The sequence below is a fragment of the Hippocampus guttulatus genome, chromosome 22, assembly GCF_054856545.1.
Source record: "Hippocampus guttulatus isolate MCC_2025c chromosome 22, RoL_Hgut_1.0, whole genome shotgun sequence".
NCBI classification, from domain to species: Eukaryota; Metazoa; Chordata; class Actinopteri; order Syngnathiformes; family Syngnathidae; genus Hippocampus; species Hippocampus guttulatus.
Genome location: NC_141282.1, coordinates 2764543 through 2783508, shown reverse-complemented (window position 1 = coordinate 2783508; position 18966 = coordinate 2764543). Strand labels below are relative to the sequence as shown.

Below are 18966 nucleotides of genomic sequence, written 5' to 3'. Positions count from 1 at the left end.
GGGTGATTTTCCGAACAAGCGAACACACCCCTAAGTCTTATTTTATCATGTTTATTTACTTCGGAGTGTGACAGTACTAGTCAAAACCCCGCCGCGCGACATTTAACTCATTCAGTACCAGCCAATTCTAGACCGTCTGAAAAGACGTTTAAAAACGTCTTTGGGAGTGAATGAGTTAATTTAGTCCACTCGAAGCAGAACCGCCGTTCTCCCACTGCTATTAATAGATCCATCTGCATAAACGTTGAATATTTTTGAGAAGCTTTCGTTTTCTCACCTGCGCAGCACTCTCTTTGCCCACTGTAACATGATGCACACACATTTTTTCCCCCAAAACCTGACAATGCTCAAGTATGATGCCGCAAGCCTTCTGTCTTAAATCTGCGAGCGTAACCAAAGTGATGGCAAACATCTGATAAGGCGACAAGGAGTCAGCAAATTGTCTGCCACACTAGACGGGCGGGCTGGCAACCGGAGGAGACAGCGCCTCCGAAATCTCTGAGTCATCGCCTGGCGTCCTTTGATTGCTTAGCAGCCACCCACCCAACCCGCCGCCTCCTCTTGTTGTTTGTTTCAGCCATCAATCGCCAGTGAAAGCCAGTGCCGACCACGCAGACAATTTAAGGGGTCGGACTCGGGACCGTTGCGCCCATTGATTAAAAGCTAGGAGATACAAAAAGTTAAGAGGGTCGAAAAGAGACACTCTTTCATGCAGACGTCAATACATCAATCCGCTCGGATTATTTATAGCAGCAGGAAGTGCAAATGCGACCTGAGCTTCAAGAGACAAAAGAAACTGTGCACCTGCAGTGGAGTTCCCTCTTGTAACTAGTTTGGGACCACAGGCAAAAAGAACAAACTAAGAGTAACTTTCAAGAATAAACGTGAAATGCTTTTAAGTACTCGCGGATACTTCAAAGGCTACCACAAAAGCAGAAGCGGATGACGAAATGTGCGTACGCACACACGTATGCACATACTTACATGCATGCATGCACACACGCTACTAAATACTACCGCTACTAATTAAGTGTGGGAATAGTTTGTAAAGTTTGACATTTGTAATCATGTTACACTGGTGATTTGTGTGTTTGAGAGACATTTGAGGTGTCACGAAAGCAGAAAATATTAGCATCAAAGTGACTGTTGAGTATAAAATACACCTTTTTACAAACAATTTTTTTGTTTTTTAGGGAGGCGAGGGGAGACCGAAATAGATATGGGTGAAAATAACTCATGTTTTACAGCTGATTAGTCAAACGTACTGATTGCTAAAAAAAAAATAATAATGTGATGAAAGAAGCGGGTCTAATCTTTCAATGAGTGGCTTCTATTTACATAAAACACTCGAGGTTCTCTTTTGAAAATGGCCGGCAATGAAAGAGTTCATGAGGACAAGCATGAGAGGAAAAAAAATGAATATCCTGGACTACAAGTTCTGCCCGGAGAAAGCAAACAATTTCACACGACGGGCAGTGTTGTCAACGACCGTCTGCTTTGTGAAAAGGTGTTCCCCCCAAGTCATTCCTCTCTCTAAAAATAGTAGCGCCTCCTCCCAAAGACAAGACCGGGGGGAGGACAAAGCATTGCCACGCTGCAGGACAGATGGGAAACCCTCCGCCGTGTCATTTCGGGTAGAACAGAAGAATAACGCTTCCAAAAAAGACAACTGGACGCTCCGTTAATCCAGCTGTGAATGAGAGCGGCTCACTGCAGCAGTTCTTTTCATGCTCTGTTGATAGCACAGAAGTGGGGAGGGTTGGGGGATAAACACCGTGCTGAGCCAGCGCAACTTTGCCAGCCATGCTGCACTGCACATTACATCATTTATCAATTAACCCATTCGACGCCCAGCGGCATCCATTTAGCCCCACGACTAGTCAGTGTGACTATTAATAACCCCTCTGATGAATAAATAACACCCATCCCCCGCGTGAGTAATAGATTCACGAACCACAGGAAGTGTCTGTTTCGCGACCACCATTTTGTTCATATGTCAGAGCAATATAATGAGACTCAGTGAGACTGCTTTGTTGCCACAATATTTGCCAACAGGGGTGGGCACTGGGCACTTAACACACATGGTGTCCCCCCTCATCCTTTGCTCTCCATCTTTTCCCTTTTCAGTCTCCTCGACGACGTACCCTAAATATTACATTTACCCTTCTTTCCCGACATCGTCTCCCCTCTCCTTCTTCCTATATCCGAAACGCCAGCCAGAAAGACGTCCGCATGTCTCCTAGCAACGGCGACATCCACATGGGCCTGCTCAGCAAACGTGCATTATGGTTTAATGCAAGACATTGTCATTTTTGAAAATGTTGAAAACAGACATAAATCCCAGTTATGGCTTCTAATAACTCTCCAAACTTGTTTTAAATTTTTTAAAAATTTCATAGTATTTAAATGAGTGCCCTACCAAGGGTTAACATTTGAGCGTGATGGCTACCTCTTCTAAAAAAGGCTACAAAACAGATCACTCCATTCTACCCCTGAAATGAAATTTATATAATTTTGATGAGGTTTTGTTGTCTCTATTCTTTTAGAAAGTCGACGGCTCATCATGATTTTAAGTGGATTGTAATGGCTTACCTTCGTCATCCGTCTCTCAGTGCATCACTTGATTGTGTCTGCCGACATCTAGTGGCCAAAAGTGTAAAGCAATAAGCCATCGACAAGGGAAATGGTCGTTTTAAATAAATCAACTATAAATCAAATTACAAGTCGGATCCAATTTTTTGTTTGAAAATAGCAAAAACATTTCGCATATATTTAGTTTAGCGTCAGGCAACGTTTTTAAATTTTTTATTTTTGTCGTAGGAAGGGGTGACAATTTACATGTAGCGGTCATTCTAGAAACACCTAAATACATATTCTTGCTGACTAAATTCTTTCCAATTCAATAAAGACAGTTAAATTTGTTGAACTTAATTTTGGCTTTGCACATACTCCTAATCGCGGCTCGACATGCTAGCGGTATTGACCTCCATGCTAACTGGTGAAAACCAGACTGCGCTATACTGTGTAATAAAAGAAACATTGAAGATTTTAACGTCTTTTTCTTATACTCGAAATAATAGTGTTGCCTTGGTTTGAGCGACGGACTCCATTTCGAAAATATGAAACATAGAACACAGGACTTACCGTAGGTTTACCCATGGTCGATGTTAATTATTAGCTTGATAGCATCATTTCTGCATTGTCAGGTAGCTTCACTTTCCCCTCCCTTTTCCTCTAGTCAAGATGGCTAAAAAGAAGTTCTAGTAATAGGGTTGGGTGTGTTTAGAGAAGTTCAGACCACAAAAAAAGCTATTCGGAGGGGAATTACAAAGTAGAAATTTTGTCCGTGGCCATTATCATGATCAGTCCCCTGTATGGACTACCACAGTATGAAATTCACGTTGCATCATGTCTCACCATATAATTTTACAATTAATCACAAGAAAACACACAAGATTTCCTTTGTTTGTTTTTTTTCCATTATTATTCTGTGGGATATTACAGGTGACCATAGACGTCCAGGATGTTATTAACAGTGCCTTGAGGATACAGTCAGTCTCAATACACACAATTAAGGTACAAAGTATGTGGGGCGGGAGTGGATTTACGAAGTTACACCAGTACAGTGACGAGGACATGGAAAACAATCATTTAAAAAATAAAAAAAACTAATAGCGACAGAGGTCTAAGCAGAAAACCATATCAAAAGAATAAACAAAATGCTACGAGAGATCATGATGACAAGGAGTGGCGTCACTCAAGGATCAGTATTCGGACACCTGTGAGTGCGTTTCTATGGCGACACCTTCCGCTTTGGGTAAGGCGTTATGCAGAGTCAGGTTCGTTACTAAGGCTTTGTATGGCACGTCTGCTCTGCAACACTACGACGACAAGCACGCGCAACCTCTTCTATTCCAACAACACCCCTGTTCCATCTTCATCCCTTTTAAAAAAGGCACTGGTATTTCTCCACATTCGAACATCTGGATAACTTTAAGATGAGCGAGGCAATGAGGATGCACGATTAAAAAGACGCACAGGTACACACACGGGCCAGCCGGGTTAACGCAACTCCCTGATGATGCTACCAAAGTCATTTTTTTTTGTTTGTTTTGTTTGTGTCGTTCCTTTTCGCTTAACAGTCTGCTGACGGCGGAGGCAACGGGATATGTAAACGTCGACAAGGCTATTACATTGTCATGACAAAACAACGCGGTCCTTCCGTGGTACCTTCCATTTTACAGCTTCAAATCGGGATGAACGAAAAATGGATTTACACAGGCAGGTCATCACGTGCTCAATTTCAATTCAATGTGTATACATTGAACTTTCGTGACTCAGTAAGCGGTATTACTCTTAGTCATTTTTCGCAGAGGATAATTAATATATGCCTGTAAGTATTTATAATTTTTGTCTACATGTGTGGACGCACCATTTGTGTTCTAATATCCGTTGCTTAAAGCCTGAACATCACCACATACTGTAGATGGTGATGGTTTTAGCTTATAAAATCTTTGCCTGCAAGTCAAAAGAAATAAAACCAGCCGATGGTTGGCTCGTATCTCAAAAAGCTCTTGAATAGGGTCATTCAGCTCGCAAGGCACCACTGTCTAAACTTTTTGTTTGATGGTAAATATACAGTATATTTTTTCTTTTTACGTTGCCATGCCCCAATAGCGTAAATCCAGCCTTGCATACTAAATTTCGACAACCTCAGGACACATTATAATGCGTACAACATGTTTTCTTGTTGCTAGGAAATCCTGTTTTGGGTTATGCACACAGTGAACAGGACACCAAACTAATCTACACACTGAAACTGGCTGCTACTTACGCAAGCTTGGAATGATTTTTCTCTCCTTGTTTGTTTACTAAGGTGATTGCAGTGACAGGTAGAAAGATTTTATCTCCTCTCACTCCTTGTTCAAGTGTCTACTCTAGAATTCACTGTGGCACAAAAGCACTGGAAGCGATTAGAAAAATAATTTTGCCCCACCTCAGGAGTTTTACATTTTTAAAATGTAAATTGGGATTTAAAAATATGCGATCAAGGTTGCTTTCTGTGCAATAATTAATAAGGTCAATAAAACATCAGAAGTGTATTATTTTAACTGATTTGGTCTTAAAAAGCTAAGATAGACTCAGGTATGACTCATCATCATTTAAATTAAGAAAAAGGTCAATTTAACTCAACTTTTACTCTTCAAACAAAGAGTAGCTCGGATGGGTTGCACTAAACTAAATTGAGATGAAGATAAACTAAGCTTAAAGAAGCAATACAAAGCTAAACTCAATTGAGATTCCGGCAGTGTTACAGATGTAAGATTAGTAACAGTGTGTAAATTTAGCAGGAACATTTCAAATTTTAGGCTAAGATATGTTAACATGAGCCAAAAGAAATCATCTTCGATAAACTAAACTGAGATAAAGCTCATATTGACGTTACAAATTCCCGAAAGGTATCATTTTGTAAAAAAAAGATTTCACGCCACAATAAAAGGAAAGCGAAAATAAATAGAGATGAATAAAAACAATGCTTATTTTTAACATACTGTAAGAATGCTTTTGACTCTTCTAAATTTTAGAGAGAAAGCACAAACCAAAATGGAACTTACACTTCAAACTACAGTAAGAGAAGATATCCTCAGCTAACTAGCTAAGCTAAGCGAAATAAGTGGTGTGTTTGGAAGTTCAGGCTAACGCCCTAACATGATTAAAAGTGCGAGTGTTCCGAGAGGCAGTGTGCTCCCCTTCTATTATTTAACCAACACAACCATGTATTTGGTGTTGTTTTGACAAGAGAGACTACTGTAAACATTAGCTCGTGACTTTCATTAACGCCTCTAAACAGCAACCAACTTTAGAAAAGCCCCAGCTGTAGCGCCAGCAAATAACTACCAACAAAAAGTAAAATCTAAACAACTTTAGTTGTATTCAGGGTACACAAATAGTAAATTTGGTTGTTTTTAATCACCCCGTCAGCCCAAAACCCTTCCAACCAGCGCGTACGGTTTCAGTTCCAAGAGTACGCTCTGGCACTCCTATTTTGTGGCACTCTGAATAACCAAATGGCAATGCTGGGAGTTTTCGAGCGGTTGGAGTGAAGCAAAGCATTGTCCGAATATTTATCCAAACACATCCAAGATAACAGATGACTGTAAAATTTACATATTATATTTCAATAGCAAAAAACAGAGCTTTTCCTTGCTATTAAGTCTAGAGAGGCAATTCTTTGAACCTAACTCTCTGTGCCACATCAAAATAGAAGGTGATTAATTACTATTACATTTTTTTCTATAGTGATGAAACAAAAAGTATACTAGCATGCCTCATCTTCACTGGTATTTTATGTAAACAAAGATGAGGTAAGCTAGCTAGGTTGAGTGGAGCGTCGCTAAGCTAAACTAAGCAAGCAACAGCTTCCTCATGTTGTCGGAATGTTTCAACATTTTTCTGATTTTCACTCTCTGTTGAATCCAGGAAAGCAGTTTTGTTGGGAGTCGCAGAATGTTTTGTCTCACTTAATTCATTTTGCCAGCTTTTCGCTCATAAGAACACTTAAAATTACATGGTAGATTCAGTTGGGCAGTGATGACGGTCGTTAAGAGCTAATAAACATCAAGTTCTCGGGAATTGATGTTGAAAAACATTGGACGGTTCCAGTGCGCTTGTGCAGAAGACAAAATACTGTACAAAGTTGCAAAGTGTGCTAACCACACTTTTCTAGCTGTACATATATGTTCAATAAATCAATCACTCAATGTGTCATCTATCGTAAGATGTTGTTGTTTTTTTTAACTGTGCGTAAACTTTTTTGAGTCAATTTCCAAGTGCTAAAAAAAACAATCATACAGATTGGACCACTTTGGACGGAACACAGTAGTAAAAAAAAAAAAAAAGGTAGACATTGTAATTAATTTCATTTGGAGAGTAGTCATGACATTTGCATTAATGGAGTTGTTCCATTCCCGTCAGACATAAAATGGCTGTGCGCTTTGTCGACCAGAGTCTTTTTGAAATCTGTGGATCTTTACGGCATTTTGGAATGGACTTGAAAATAAAAAACATACACTTCTCCCAATTTGGGGTGAATTCGCTTTTTTTTTTTGGAAGCTAAAAAAGACAATTGAGGATGATGCTGGGGAGGGGGAAAAAATGTAGTCTGTTACCGAGTGCATTTGTGATCAGTCTCTCTGCTGTGGCTGACTGCTACTTGAAGACATAGTTGATAACCACTTGCAGGGCGATGAGGGCCACGATGATGACATAGTCACGCTGCTGCAGGAAGGAGGTGCCCTCCGCTCGGCTTGCCGTTCGACTCCTCAACACGCTGATGCTCCTAAGAATGTACGGAATATGTACTTACAGTATATGACAATGTGAAATGTAGATACGATTTTCAAGACGGCGCGATATGTAAACTTCCCAGTGCCTAATCTCACCTGTTGATGTCCTGCTGTGTTTGCTTGATGGATTCAATGGCACTTTGAAGTTCACTAAGGTCTGCACCCTTTTTGCGCAGACGGCTGCTGTGTTTGCTCTTGTGTCCTGTAATTGCACAAATATATGAACCCTATTTTCCGTACGATAAGGCGCTTCGGAGTATAAGGCGCACCTTCATTGAATGGCCTATCGTAAAACTGTTTTCAATTATAAGGCGCATAGAATAGAAGAAACAATAGTGGTTGCAGTTGCGCTATACATCCACTAGGTGGAGCTACGCCAACGAGAATACAATACAATACAGTACAGTACAGCTTTATTTATATCCAACTTTCACAACTGGTGCAGCTTTAACAAAGCACTTTACAGAACATTTAAAATACTACGTCCAAGAAATCAGAATATTGATGCATATATAAAGTGCATCGAATGATAAGGCGCACTCTCGGCTATTGAGACAACTGAATGGTTTTCGGTGTGCCTTATAGTGCGGAAAATACGGTATTTCTGAAATTACACCTTCAAACCTGAAATGGATACTTCGTGAGGGTCAAGGGCAATATGTTATGTAAAACAAGTAACCCAGTTTCAATTCAGACGAAATATAAATTGAGAACAGGAGTCTTACGTTCGCTTCCGGAGGAGTCCTGGCGGTCAAGTTCAGGCGAAGAGCAGCCACTCTCTGGGTTTTTGGGGTTGTCACTCTTGTGTTTCCTCTTCGGCACCGTTACCTACACAAATACACACGCACATGCACACAAACACACACACATGTATGAACGTCTTAGCCAATATGTAACGTTGGCTAAAACAGAATAAGCTTTAAGTTATACATAATGCACACAGAATCAACAACATGACAAGAAATCATTTTACACATGCAATTCACACAAACAGGATGGCTGGTGCAGAGATGTCAGCAGTAAGATAAGAGGGGGGGAGGGGAGTATCTGGATGGACCAAATGTGCAAATCTGTTGAACTTATATGTTAAATAATAAAGAGGTAAATGGCAGTGAATGTACCATCATGGGACATGAGAACATGCTTTGGCCACAAAATTAGGACCCATCTCCACAGTCAGATGCGGTCCAATGCATGAGCAATGCACCTTGTATGCAGCCAAAATAAAATGTGTTCCTAATGTAGTGGCCAGTTAATGCATGGGAGTAATTAAGGCACTCACTTTTCTTATTGGTGCACCCCCCCCACCCCAATTACCACTTTTAGCCCCAAATGTTGCCTCTAATTTCACCATGCACGCATTCAACGACACTATCACTGCTATTAAGGCACATGTTACTGCCCCATCCAGTCATAGAAAGCAGATGGAAGTAACATATTTTCAATTTTTGAAACAAACAAACAGAATAAGGCATAGGGAAAAAAAGGGCAAAAACAGAATGATGGAGGCGATGGGGAGGAAAAAAAAGTGTTGAAAACCAAAAACGAAGCTGCTTAGATGGTGGCTGAGGCGGCGAGATGTTTTTTTGGGGGGGAAAAAAGAAAACAAAACCTACCTGGCACTTGCAATTGTCCCTCCGCGGCCCCTGGTTACTCAGACTAATAAGACTGCCAGAACGTACCATGGGGGTGCGGTGTCGGACCTTGGTCTGGATACAACCGTCTTTTTCGAACTGGATCAGGTCGTTGAGAGGGTCCCATGGCCTTGTGCTGCAGAAGATGAGATTTTGATTTTCTTTTTTTTTCTGTATATTTTTGTGCTACAGTTAAACTCCTCTACAACGAAGCCTACATGGGCGAAAATACCCCCATAGTGTGAAAAAATCTTCATGCATTAACACCATTCCCACTTTCCTGCCCCCAATACAACAAAATAAAAAACCTGTTGCGTTATACGAAATCTTTTTCTCTGCTCTTGCCTCGCGACGTGATTCACTACAACGAAGTCTAATCCAACAGCGACCTCTACTGCTTCGTTCGGAAACGGCAACAGCAACCACCACACTGGTTTCCACATGCGCATTAGTCCAGTCGTTTCAGACGAAGGAAGAGCGTTGTATTGCTAAAATGGCTACAAAACGGACCTTTGGGTGTCAAGCAACTAAGACAAGAGCGCTGATGCTGAAAGAGTTGGGTAAAAGTGATCAAAATGAAAGACGGAGGAAGCAAAATAAAAGACATTATCCAAGAAATTGATGTAAGTGAAAAAGTGAATGCTGATCGTACATTTCGCAAATTCTTTCCCTTTTTTTCTTTCTACACTGACTATATGAAGTGTAATATAAGTGTGTGCTCATACTTATGCACTATTGGAATAAAAATAAAGAGTACACATATGTTTGTGTGTGCGTGTGTGTTTACATCTGAGATCAAATTTGCTACAGTGAAAAAAACCCTGTTGTCAATCTTTTTTGCTGCAAACATGATTTCGTTGTAGAGGAGTTTCACTGTACTTGGAAGATATGATTGTGTGGTAGTCGAATCATGTTTCTGGTTACAGCAACTAATCAATGGGTAATGATAATGAAAAATAAATGCAATTCCTTTTTTAAATGGAGCCCAGACTGCACCATTATTATACAATTAAACAATCGGACAATCAGTGCCTTGCCATCCATCCACAGCCAAGTGAGGAACTGATGCTCTCATCACTGGTGTATTTATTGTTGATTGCGGGGTAAGGATCCCTTTGTTGGACTCACTCAGCATATTTATAATGCCACTCTCCAGTGACGGGATCCTGCTCGAACAGAGTGGGGTTCCATTCCTCGCAGTTGGCTTTCCTCTCCCGCGCCGACTTCCTCTGACTTTCCTCCAGGATGAACTTTTCGTTGGTGGCCTCCGTCTGGTCCTTGCTGTTGATGGCCTTCGTCACGTGCTGCCACAGTCTAGAAAAAAAACCGGCGGCGGGAGAGAATGAGCTCAACTATGTCAATTTTGGCCCACAAAGATGTGAAAGCCCACCTCTCGGATTCAAACTCCGCCTGCTCCTCGGAGGGGACGGTGCAGCGTGTCAGACGGCTCTGCCTCAGGTCTGGCGTTGGGTTCCAGAAAGTGTCCACCGTTCCCGTCTTCTTGTCATTGATGAAGATCTCGCTGTCCTAATGGAGAACACCACCACGATAACAGTGAAACTACAGATTGACACTTCATATGTTGTTATTTATGAGCAAATGTGACCAGGCCACACATACATATGAAACCATAAAAAAATATCACAATTCTGAGTGTGTTAGCATTCTGCTCACAAATGAGCTCCCCTGTCAAATTCTTGCTGCTGTAGCCTCTCCGGGGCCCACATTTGCATTTTCTAGGTCCTTAACTCATTCACTCCCAAAGACGTTTTTAAACGTCTTTTCAGACTTGGTCCAGAATTGGCTGGTACTGAATGAGTTAAGATAATCTTACCCAGTGTCCCTCAAGAGTTGCCAGCACTTCTTTCCCCAGCTTTATCTTTCCGGAGATCTGGTTGACACTGTCGCTGCTTCCCAGGAATGGCTGCGAAGAGAGAGCGGCAAGAGGATAAAGAAGCAAAAAAGAGATCAAAGAATTTAAGTCTTGTGTTTTTTCCAATACAGCCGCAAATCTGTTGTCCTACCTTGAGTTTGAACTCCAGCTGAGAACTGTAGCCTGTCTTCTCACACGCAATGGTGATCTGACCACCCAGCTCCAGAGTCATGGTGCCATACAGGATGCCTAGCATACCACAAAAAAATAAATACAATACCGGTCGATAATGTATACTTTACGTAATAATTGCCTGGATGCAAAGTTTCTGTGCCACTCTACAGTCCACTCTTGTGCAATGACCAGCAAAATGCCAACAGCCAGAATTCAAGGCCTGCATATTTGCAAAGCTCAGGTTCTGCCCGCAGTTGTCATGGAAACAAAGGGCAACATGTATTTCAGCAGCATGAGACTGCATTTCTTGATTTAAAAGAACTAAATAAATAATTTAAGTGTCGCAAAGACATGAGAATTGGTTTTGTCATGATCCTGTTCTTGTGTGTCTCCAGCAGGTGACAGTGGAGTGCGTTCCCTCCAGCATGCACACCGGCTGACAAATTGTTCATCAAGTTAGCCGAGTATTTAAGGACTACCAAGATTCCAAGTCTCTGTTCGATTATTGACCTTGTTTGCCACTCCTGCTCAAGTGTTGGTTTTCTAGACCTTTCGATTCCATCATTGTTGTTTTTTTTGCTCTATAGTCTCTGGCTTGCAAATATTTATATTATTTTGTCTTTTGATCTTGCTTTTTGTTTCATGTATTCGTTTATATTCTCAGATGAACCATTTCCTTGCTTTCGTAAGCGCTTTTGGTGAATGTGTGTTTTTTCCTGGTTCTTGTTGACCAGCGATTTCGAACCCCCCCCCCCCCCCCAAAAAAACCACAATGACTTCTTTCAGACTGGCATTCACATTGCGATTCCATTTGAAGTGCATTGAAGCGTGTGCGCACTCAACAATGGATAAATATTTAATGTGGCCACACACAGACCTTTACAGTGAGCGTAGGGCATGTTCATCACGTAGTCCTCTCCCCGGTTGAGGAAAGTGAGTCGAGCCTCACCGTCCAATATGGCCGACAAGGAGTTTCCTATAAAAAAGCAACGAAAAAAAATGGTAAAGACAACTGGTATATGCTTTAATAGAAGGATTTCTCTGTGCGGGTACCATAGAACTTGGACTTGGCAAGGATGCTTCCGCTTAGGCAGAATCCATCCTTCCTGTTGCTGACATAAAAGGCTGACACAGGGGGGTGATGGGATACCTAGAGAAAGGATACGGTGAAATTTTAGACACAAATAAGAAACTGAGAATTAGACTGGGATAAATAAATAAAGACACAAAAAGGGACATCTTTTGGATTATCCCTCGTCGAAATGAACCTGTAGTTCCAACCTTGACATATAGGGGCAGTCTATTTTTGCACACAGCACATTTTTTGAAGCTTGGCGGACTGCACTGCATTGTATAGTTCTTGTGGTACCTGTTCTGCAATGTAGAAGGTCTTGCTGGTGGTCTTTTGGTGGAGCCACATACAGCGGTAGGTCTCACCGATAATGGGGTTATAAGGCTTCTTCAAGCCCTGTTGGTTCACAAGCAAAAAATGAGATTCTCATTCTGATGTCATCAGCAGGGGGAGTGGGCGGAATGTTTTTGCTCGGAATCCACACCTTGGGCTTTTTATAGAACCCAGAAATGTACCACTTGACCACTTTCTTCATCCGGTTGTAGGCATTTTCCTCGACCGCAGCCCTGAAGGTGGAAAGAAACACAAAATGGAGGACATATATCTGAAGGTCTCATTAGCTATGAATATGAAGCATAGCGAAACTTCATTCTGTATAACTGAGCCACTACTATGGGCTCACTTCATTTTCTCATTAAAAATCAAACCTTTTCAATATTATGTTGTATGTATGCCTTGAATCAATTCTGGAATGGCGGACAGCGGAATGGATGGGAAGCTCTTACTCTGACAGGAAGTCGGCATGGTAATAGTAGTCAGAGAGTTTATCCAGGAAGGACCTCGGCTCCAGGATGAACGTGGGCAGGACCACTTTGGACAGATCCATTCCCGGTCGCACTTGCTTCAGGAGAGTCCAGATCAGGGACTTGTTCTCCTCTGACACCGTCTCCGTCTGGGCAGCCTCGCCTGCCTGCCACGACAGTCAAAAGGAATAATCACGATGCGCAATCGAATATTACAGGATTTCATTAAAAGCACGGAGGACTGAAATGCTTGAATTATATGGGAGCGTATTTAATGAGTGAGCTGTCAAAGTCGTAGTAGTGTGGACACATCATCAATTGCAGAATGACCCATACGACAGTTTTACAGCATCTCCGCCAGAGAATGTGCTCATTTATTCCAGAAAAAAAAAAATTGATAAAAAGTGATCGTATTTTCCGCACCATAAGGCACTTCAGAGTAGAAGGAGCACCTTCAATGAATGGCCTATTTTAAAACTGTTTTCATATATAGGGCGCACCGCATGATAAGGCGCACACAATAGAAGCTACACTAGTGACTTCAGTTGCGCTATGCATCCACTAGATGGAGCTACGCTAAAGGGAATACAACACAATACAATACAGGTTTATTTAGATTGCGCTTTCACAACCACTGCAGCTGTAATAAAGCGTTTGGCAGAACATTTAAACACGAGGTCCAAGAAATCTGGATTTTTGATCCATATATAAGGCGCATCGGATTATAAGGCACACTGAAAATGTAATGCTTTTAGGTGCGCCTTATAGAGCGGAAAATACAGTATTCAAACTGGATACCTCGCCCAGTTCCTCATGAGACTGTTCCAGGTAGGACGTTTCCCGCACGTGCTCATTGGGGTCCATGTCGACGTACGAATCTTCCTGGCGCTCCGATGTGTCGCTGTCGCTCTCCTCGCTCTTCTCCAGGCCTTCCGGGTCCGACTCCTCGTGGTCCGGCTCGCCCTCCCGGTCTGACTTGTCGGAGTAGAGGTCCGGGTCTTTTAAATGATCGCTGTCGTTAAACCTTGACAGGAAAATAAAGCACTGTTTATATCGACCGATTTATCCATGCACCAATAATGATAACCTGTAACCTTATATAACATGATAAGCTGTCCACTGTAGTAACCGCTGTCCCTGAAAGGGTTAAAAGTCACGCTCGAAATAAATATCGTTCTGGGCACCGCACTTGAATTAGTCAATAAAATTGATCAATCGCCAAAGCTTCGATTGAGATCATTATTGAGACTTACTGGAATCCATGCATGTTGTGGGCACGTAAGAGGCTGTAGAAATTAAGGGAATGTTCTCCTCCAGAGGCCACCGTGCTCACGTCTTCCTTGCCCTCGCGGATCATGGTTCTTTTGAGCAGACTGGAGCACTTCAGGGCCAGTTCCAGGGCGTCCATCCAGCAACGACCTAAAAAAATAAAATAAAAAAGACAAAGAAAATTTGAATGAAGTTTTAACTTGACTGGTTCATTCCCAACACAGCCACGTACCCAGATTGAAGCTGGCATTATTTTAGTTAAGGATTTGTACTTCCCATGGCAGAGATTTTCCAATCGTGCGCTCCAGAATACCCAGAATTGCACCCCGACCATTAACGCCTGACGTGTTAATTTAACAGGAAGCTAAAAGCGTCAACGCAAGCCATTTTCACGTTTTTTTTTTTTTTTTGTAGCAGGGACACAAAGAGGCAGACTTGTTGCTTGTTTCAGCACCAAGGACAGTTACATCACGCGCGAACCTCCTTTGAATATTTTAGCACCTTGGACAGAGACACACCACGTCGGATTGACTCTTTACTTTCTCCGCTTTCCTGTTTCAGATCGATTTTGGAGTTTAATTCGTTTCCTGACAGCAACCACTCGTGTCTCGAAATCAACCAAATCAAATAATGGAAACAAGGGCCGTCTCTGTTCCATCCCTTAGCGCCCCCAAAAAATTGTATCATACCTTTTGTTTCACACCCCCCCCCCCAAAAAAAAGTTAAATACAGTGTAAATAATTAAACAGTTTGTGCATGATGATTCCATGTTCTAATCCAATGGACATGGTGCTGCTCGTTCTGGTGTGTGCACCTTGACCACCAGTGGGCAGTGTAACAGAAATATCCATGATGTCATCAGCAAATTTATGGTTGTTTCATATTCTATGGTGGACGTGGTTTGGTTGACTCCTGTGCACAATGTGTTTTTCTCTTTGTTTTATGTTTACTTTGACGCCAATCGGAAATGGCCATTAACAATGTGAAGCAAGCACACTTGATATCTTTTCAAATTTTGGGTCATAGCACAAGGCAAAAAATATTTAAAAAATTAACAAATGACAGGTTGCAAGTTAAAAAATGATATTATCTCTTACCATCGGACTCGGAAGCTGCACGGAAGATGAGGTGGCTGCTGGGTAACGGCTGAGTGATGGAGCCCACCGCTTCCCCTTTGGGACCCTGAAAGGACTTTGAATTATTGACACGCACTAATTGGAAAGCCGGTGATGCACATGCTTTGATAGTGGAGAGACAACACCCACCCCCCACAGACACACACACAAGGTGGAGAGCTGTAATCAATAATCAAGAGGAAGCATTACAAACACAATCATGATTGGAGTGGATTGAATGCTTTGTGGTGTGTGCGTGTGTGTGTGTGTGTGTTTTCTTTTACAGCTGCTCCCTTCATTTTGCACTTGACATTCACATCCTGTTTTGTTCATCTGTGGGGAACAAAGGGATTTTGTTTGTGGCATTTCTCATTTAAACCGCTCCCATTGTACTTATCCTGCCATTAGGAGCGAGTGATAATTCAGGATGGGTTTATGGGGTCGTCCCTTGTCACGTGTCACATCATTTTGGATTTTAGCTCAATGGTACAGTCGCAAGGCTTCAACTCGGGAGATTAACTTCCAATGAATGACTCCCCTCCTTTAAAAATAGAAATTGTTACAGCAAGGTAATAATTTATAACTATAAGAGATGGGCGAGGACCGATACCAGGTATCGGGATCGGGCTGATACCAAGGCTTATCTCAAGATACCATTATTTGCAATGGTGGCCGATACCTGTACCTACTGCTCTATTTTGGGAAAATGGTAATAATAACCTATGACAGATGGGCGAGGACCGATACCAGGTATCGGGATCGGGCTGATACCAGGCCTTATTTCAAGATACCATTAGTAGCAATGGTGGCCGATACCTGTACCTACTGCTCTGTTTTGGGAAAAATGGTAATAATAAACTATGAGAGCTGGATGAGGACCGATACCAAGTATCGGAATCGGGCTGATACCAGGCCTTATTTCAAGATAGCACTATTTGCAATGGTGGCCAATACCTGTACTTACTGCTCTATTTTGGGAAAATGTATCTATCAGAAGTACTAGTAGTATCGGAATTTGGTATCGGTACAGGTGACTACTTCACTCATACTGGTATCGGTCTGTAAAAAAGTGGTCAGCTGAGCTTTTCATTCCTATAAGCAATATAGCTGTATACTGTAGAGCACAATAATAATAATGACAAAAATAAGAACACAAAATGGGGCGTTTCACCTTTTCATTATATATTACAAAAGAATCATAATTTATCATCAGGGCTTCATGTAGGGGATTTTCCTGACTTCCATCAACGTATTCTGACCTTGACGGCCCAGATGGACTGCTCCAGGGGGTGAAAGAGCTTGAAGCAGAAGCCGTCCTTCTTGGAAGGTCGCTCGATGAGCTCGCAGGCATTGAGCAGCACCGTGCCCACCCACTGGCCGTTTTTGTGGGTCTTGTAAATCAGCAGGACGCCCGGTTTCAGCACGCACCACAACTTGGTCCAGCTCTTCAGCGTTCCGCGGATCTGCGGGCGACCATGTAACTCGATGACACTGTATCAAGTCAACTTATTTAATTAACCCTTTCAGGGACAGCGGTGACTACAGTGGACAGGTTTTGAATCAAAGATGTCTCGTTTACCTTCAGCCAGTCAGCCATGACAATGACGGAAGGATCCGTGATGGTACTGAGCAGCTCTTTTGTCGCCCTTTTCTTCTCCTCCCTGTAGTTCTTCTTTTGGACCTAAAGACGGACGGCATCATCACAATGTTCCACGATGGAATGAATTGAACTCTTTCAGGGACAGCGGTCACTACAGCGGACAGCTATTCAAATGTTGTTTTCTCCTATATTTATTCATCTTAACTCATTCACTCCCAAAGACGTTTTTAAACGTCTTTTCAGACGTGGTCCAGAATTGGCTGGTACTACATGAGTTAATTTCACAATTGTGCATGAACCACTACAATGGATCCTTGTGTGTGTTGCCATCCACTGCCATTATTTTTTTTCATGCTTAAAGACTAATAAAAACGCTTCAGGAAAAAAACAAAATCCTGATGTAGGTTTTCATTATTTGTGCATGAAAGGTCAATGACAGCCAATGACATAACTGGTTATCGGAATATACAGAACAGATTGGCGCCCTAAGCGTGTCCGGATAAACAACGCGTAAGCTGATTTAAAATGGTGGCTTTTACCTTGAGGGACTCCTTCTTGGTGAGCTTGCCTCCAGACGCGGACACGTCTTTGTCGGAGCCATTGTACAGCTTGGTTTCCGACTGCGAACGTTCCAAACGACAAATAAAGAATTACTTACGTGAACTAAGACGACCCCACTGATGGGGTCCGTTTTGCTTTCTTTAATATTCAACTTGGGAGTTTAACTGTCACTGAGTCTAATGCCTTCTTTGTAAAGCAATAGGCTTTTCGCAGAAACTTAGCACACGGCGAGTTGAATCGGGCCTATAAAAGGCACACTTGGAGGTGTGGGAATGCGTCTGCCAGTTAGCGACGCAAGCTAGTCATTTCGAGCCCGGAGACAGACGTGGAGAAGAAAGGATCATTAAGTCGAGTTCAGAAAGGCCCGAAATAAAAAGCCAGCACAGGAAGGAAATGACGAAAGTTCCACAATAACAAAAGGAGCAGAGCAAACTATTTCAGACGGCATGCCTGGATAGTCGAATGAAATAAATGCCTTTTTCGCGCGTTAGCCTTGCTATTATGAATGTGCGTCATCGTGCACCTTGCTCTTGGATATGGAAAGCGAGTCTTCTTTCAAAGGCAATGACAAAAGGTCCTCCTTCCCTCTCTCGAAACCTACAATGAAAAGGCAGAAGAAGAAGGGCAAAAAAAAAAAAAAATCAATCAACACATCACCTTTTGGCAACGCGTGACACGAATACAATGGTAGTCCATCTCTTGTAGGGCTATTTTTACTTCCAGAACTAGAAATAAGATAAAAATACATCCATGCATCAATTTTCTAATCCGCTGATATTCTGGAGGCATGTTTTTGCAATGTGAGAGGAAACCGGAATACCCGGAGAAAACCCACACAGGCACGGGGGAGAACATGCTAACTCCACACAGTAAGACCGGAGCCGGGGAATCGAACACTGGCATCCCTCTGCACTGTGAGGCGGACGTGCTAACCTGTCGTCCGGCAAAAATACGCCCAAATGCATAACGATATGTAGCGCGCAAGACTCCCGTTTGTGTCAGGGATCCAGAAAGAATATAACAACCTTACTTTCATGCACCCTGTAACCTGATAACATGACAAGATGTCCACAGTAGTGACCGCTGTCCCTTAAAGGTCATAAAAGGTCATAAAGTCATAACACGCCAGGCCTTGTTGGTTATGATGGGTGTATATGCGTGCTAGCATTGAATGGAGGAAAAAACAATTATTCTAGTTTGTTTTCACCCGGTGCGGTCCCGGCAGACCATCTGCACCCACTTGACGCACAACACCATGCCAACCTCTTGCGGTAAAACACATCAAGGGCAATACAAGACACGAGATGGTGTGACTCAGCATTCCCTTTTCTTCTGTATTTTAATACACGCAGTGTAGGATAATTACAAGTTGTACCCTTGTAATACTGCGGCATCCAGCCATCAAGTATGCTGCATAGGACCAAACGTATCAATCTGTAATCAAAGCCGCTAGCTTCATTTTCTCAAGAGGCCCGGCTGGCTTTTCTTTAGTTCCTCGTATTTGTCCTTTTTGAAGGAG

The 18966-nt window shown here is 42.3% G+C and overlaps 1 protein-coding gene across 5 annotated transcripts in view; it reads right to left on the bottom strand.

The window, feature by feature from the left end:
• Positions 1–3456: 3456 nt before the first annotated feature.
• The window catches only part of osbpl8 (oxysterol binding protein-like 8), a 33766-nt gene continuing 18256 nt past the window's right edge, over positions 3457–18966 (bottom strand). For 4 of the 5 annotated variants that reach the window (XM_086103275.1, XM_086103278.1, XM_086103276.1 and 1 more), the window contains 20 exons: positions 17971–18044; positions 17426–17506; positions 16866–16967; positions 16546–16749; positions 15269–15353; positions 14156–14321; positions 13701–13926; positions 12885–13069; positions 12584–12665; positions 12397–12495; positions 12081–12177; positions 11905–12003; positions 11005–11102; positions 10815–10904; positions 10371–10507; positions 10109–10294; positions 8963–9116; positions 8072–8174; positions 7443–7548; positions 3457–7339 (listed from right to left, as the gene is read on the bottom strand). In XM_086103275.1, coding sequence (XP_085959401.1) covers positions 7210–7339; positions 7443–7548; positions 8072–8174; positions 8963–9116; positions 10109–10294; positions 10371–10507; positions 10815–10904; positions 11005–11102; positions 11905–12003; positions 12081–12177; positions 12397–12495; positions 12584–12665; positions 12885–13069; positions 13701–13926; positions 14156–14321; positions 15269–15353; positions 16546–16749; positions 16866–16967; positions 17426–17506; positions 17971–18044 — 2504 coding nt within the window. In that variant the 3' untranslated portion in view covers positions 3457–7209. The remainder of the gene's footprint in view (positions 7340–7442; positions 7549–8071; positions 8175–8962; positions 9117–10108; positions 10295–10370; positions 10508–10814; positions 10905–11004; positions 11103–11904; positions 12004–12080; positions 12178–12396; positions 12496–12583; positions 12666–12884; positions 13070–13700; positions 13927–14155; positions 14322–15268; positions 15354–16545; positions 16750–16865; positions 16968–17425; positions 17507–17970; positions 18045–18966) is intronic. The other variant, XM_086103279.1, reaches the window with a different exon arrangement.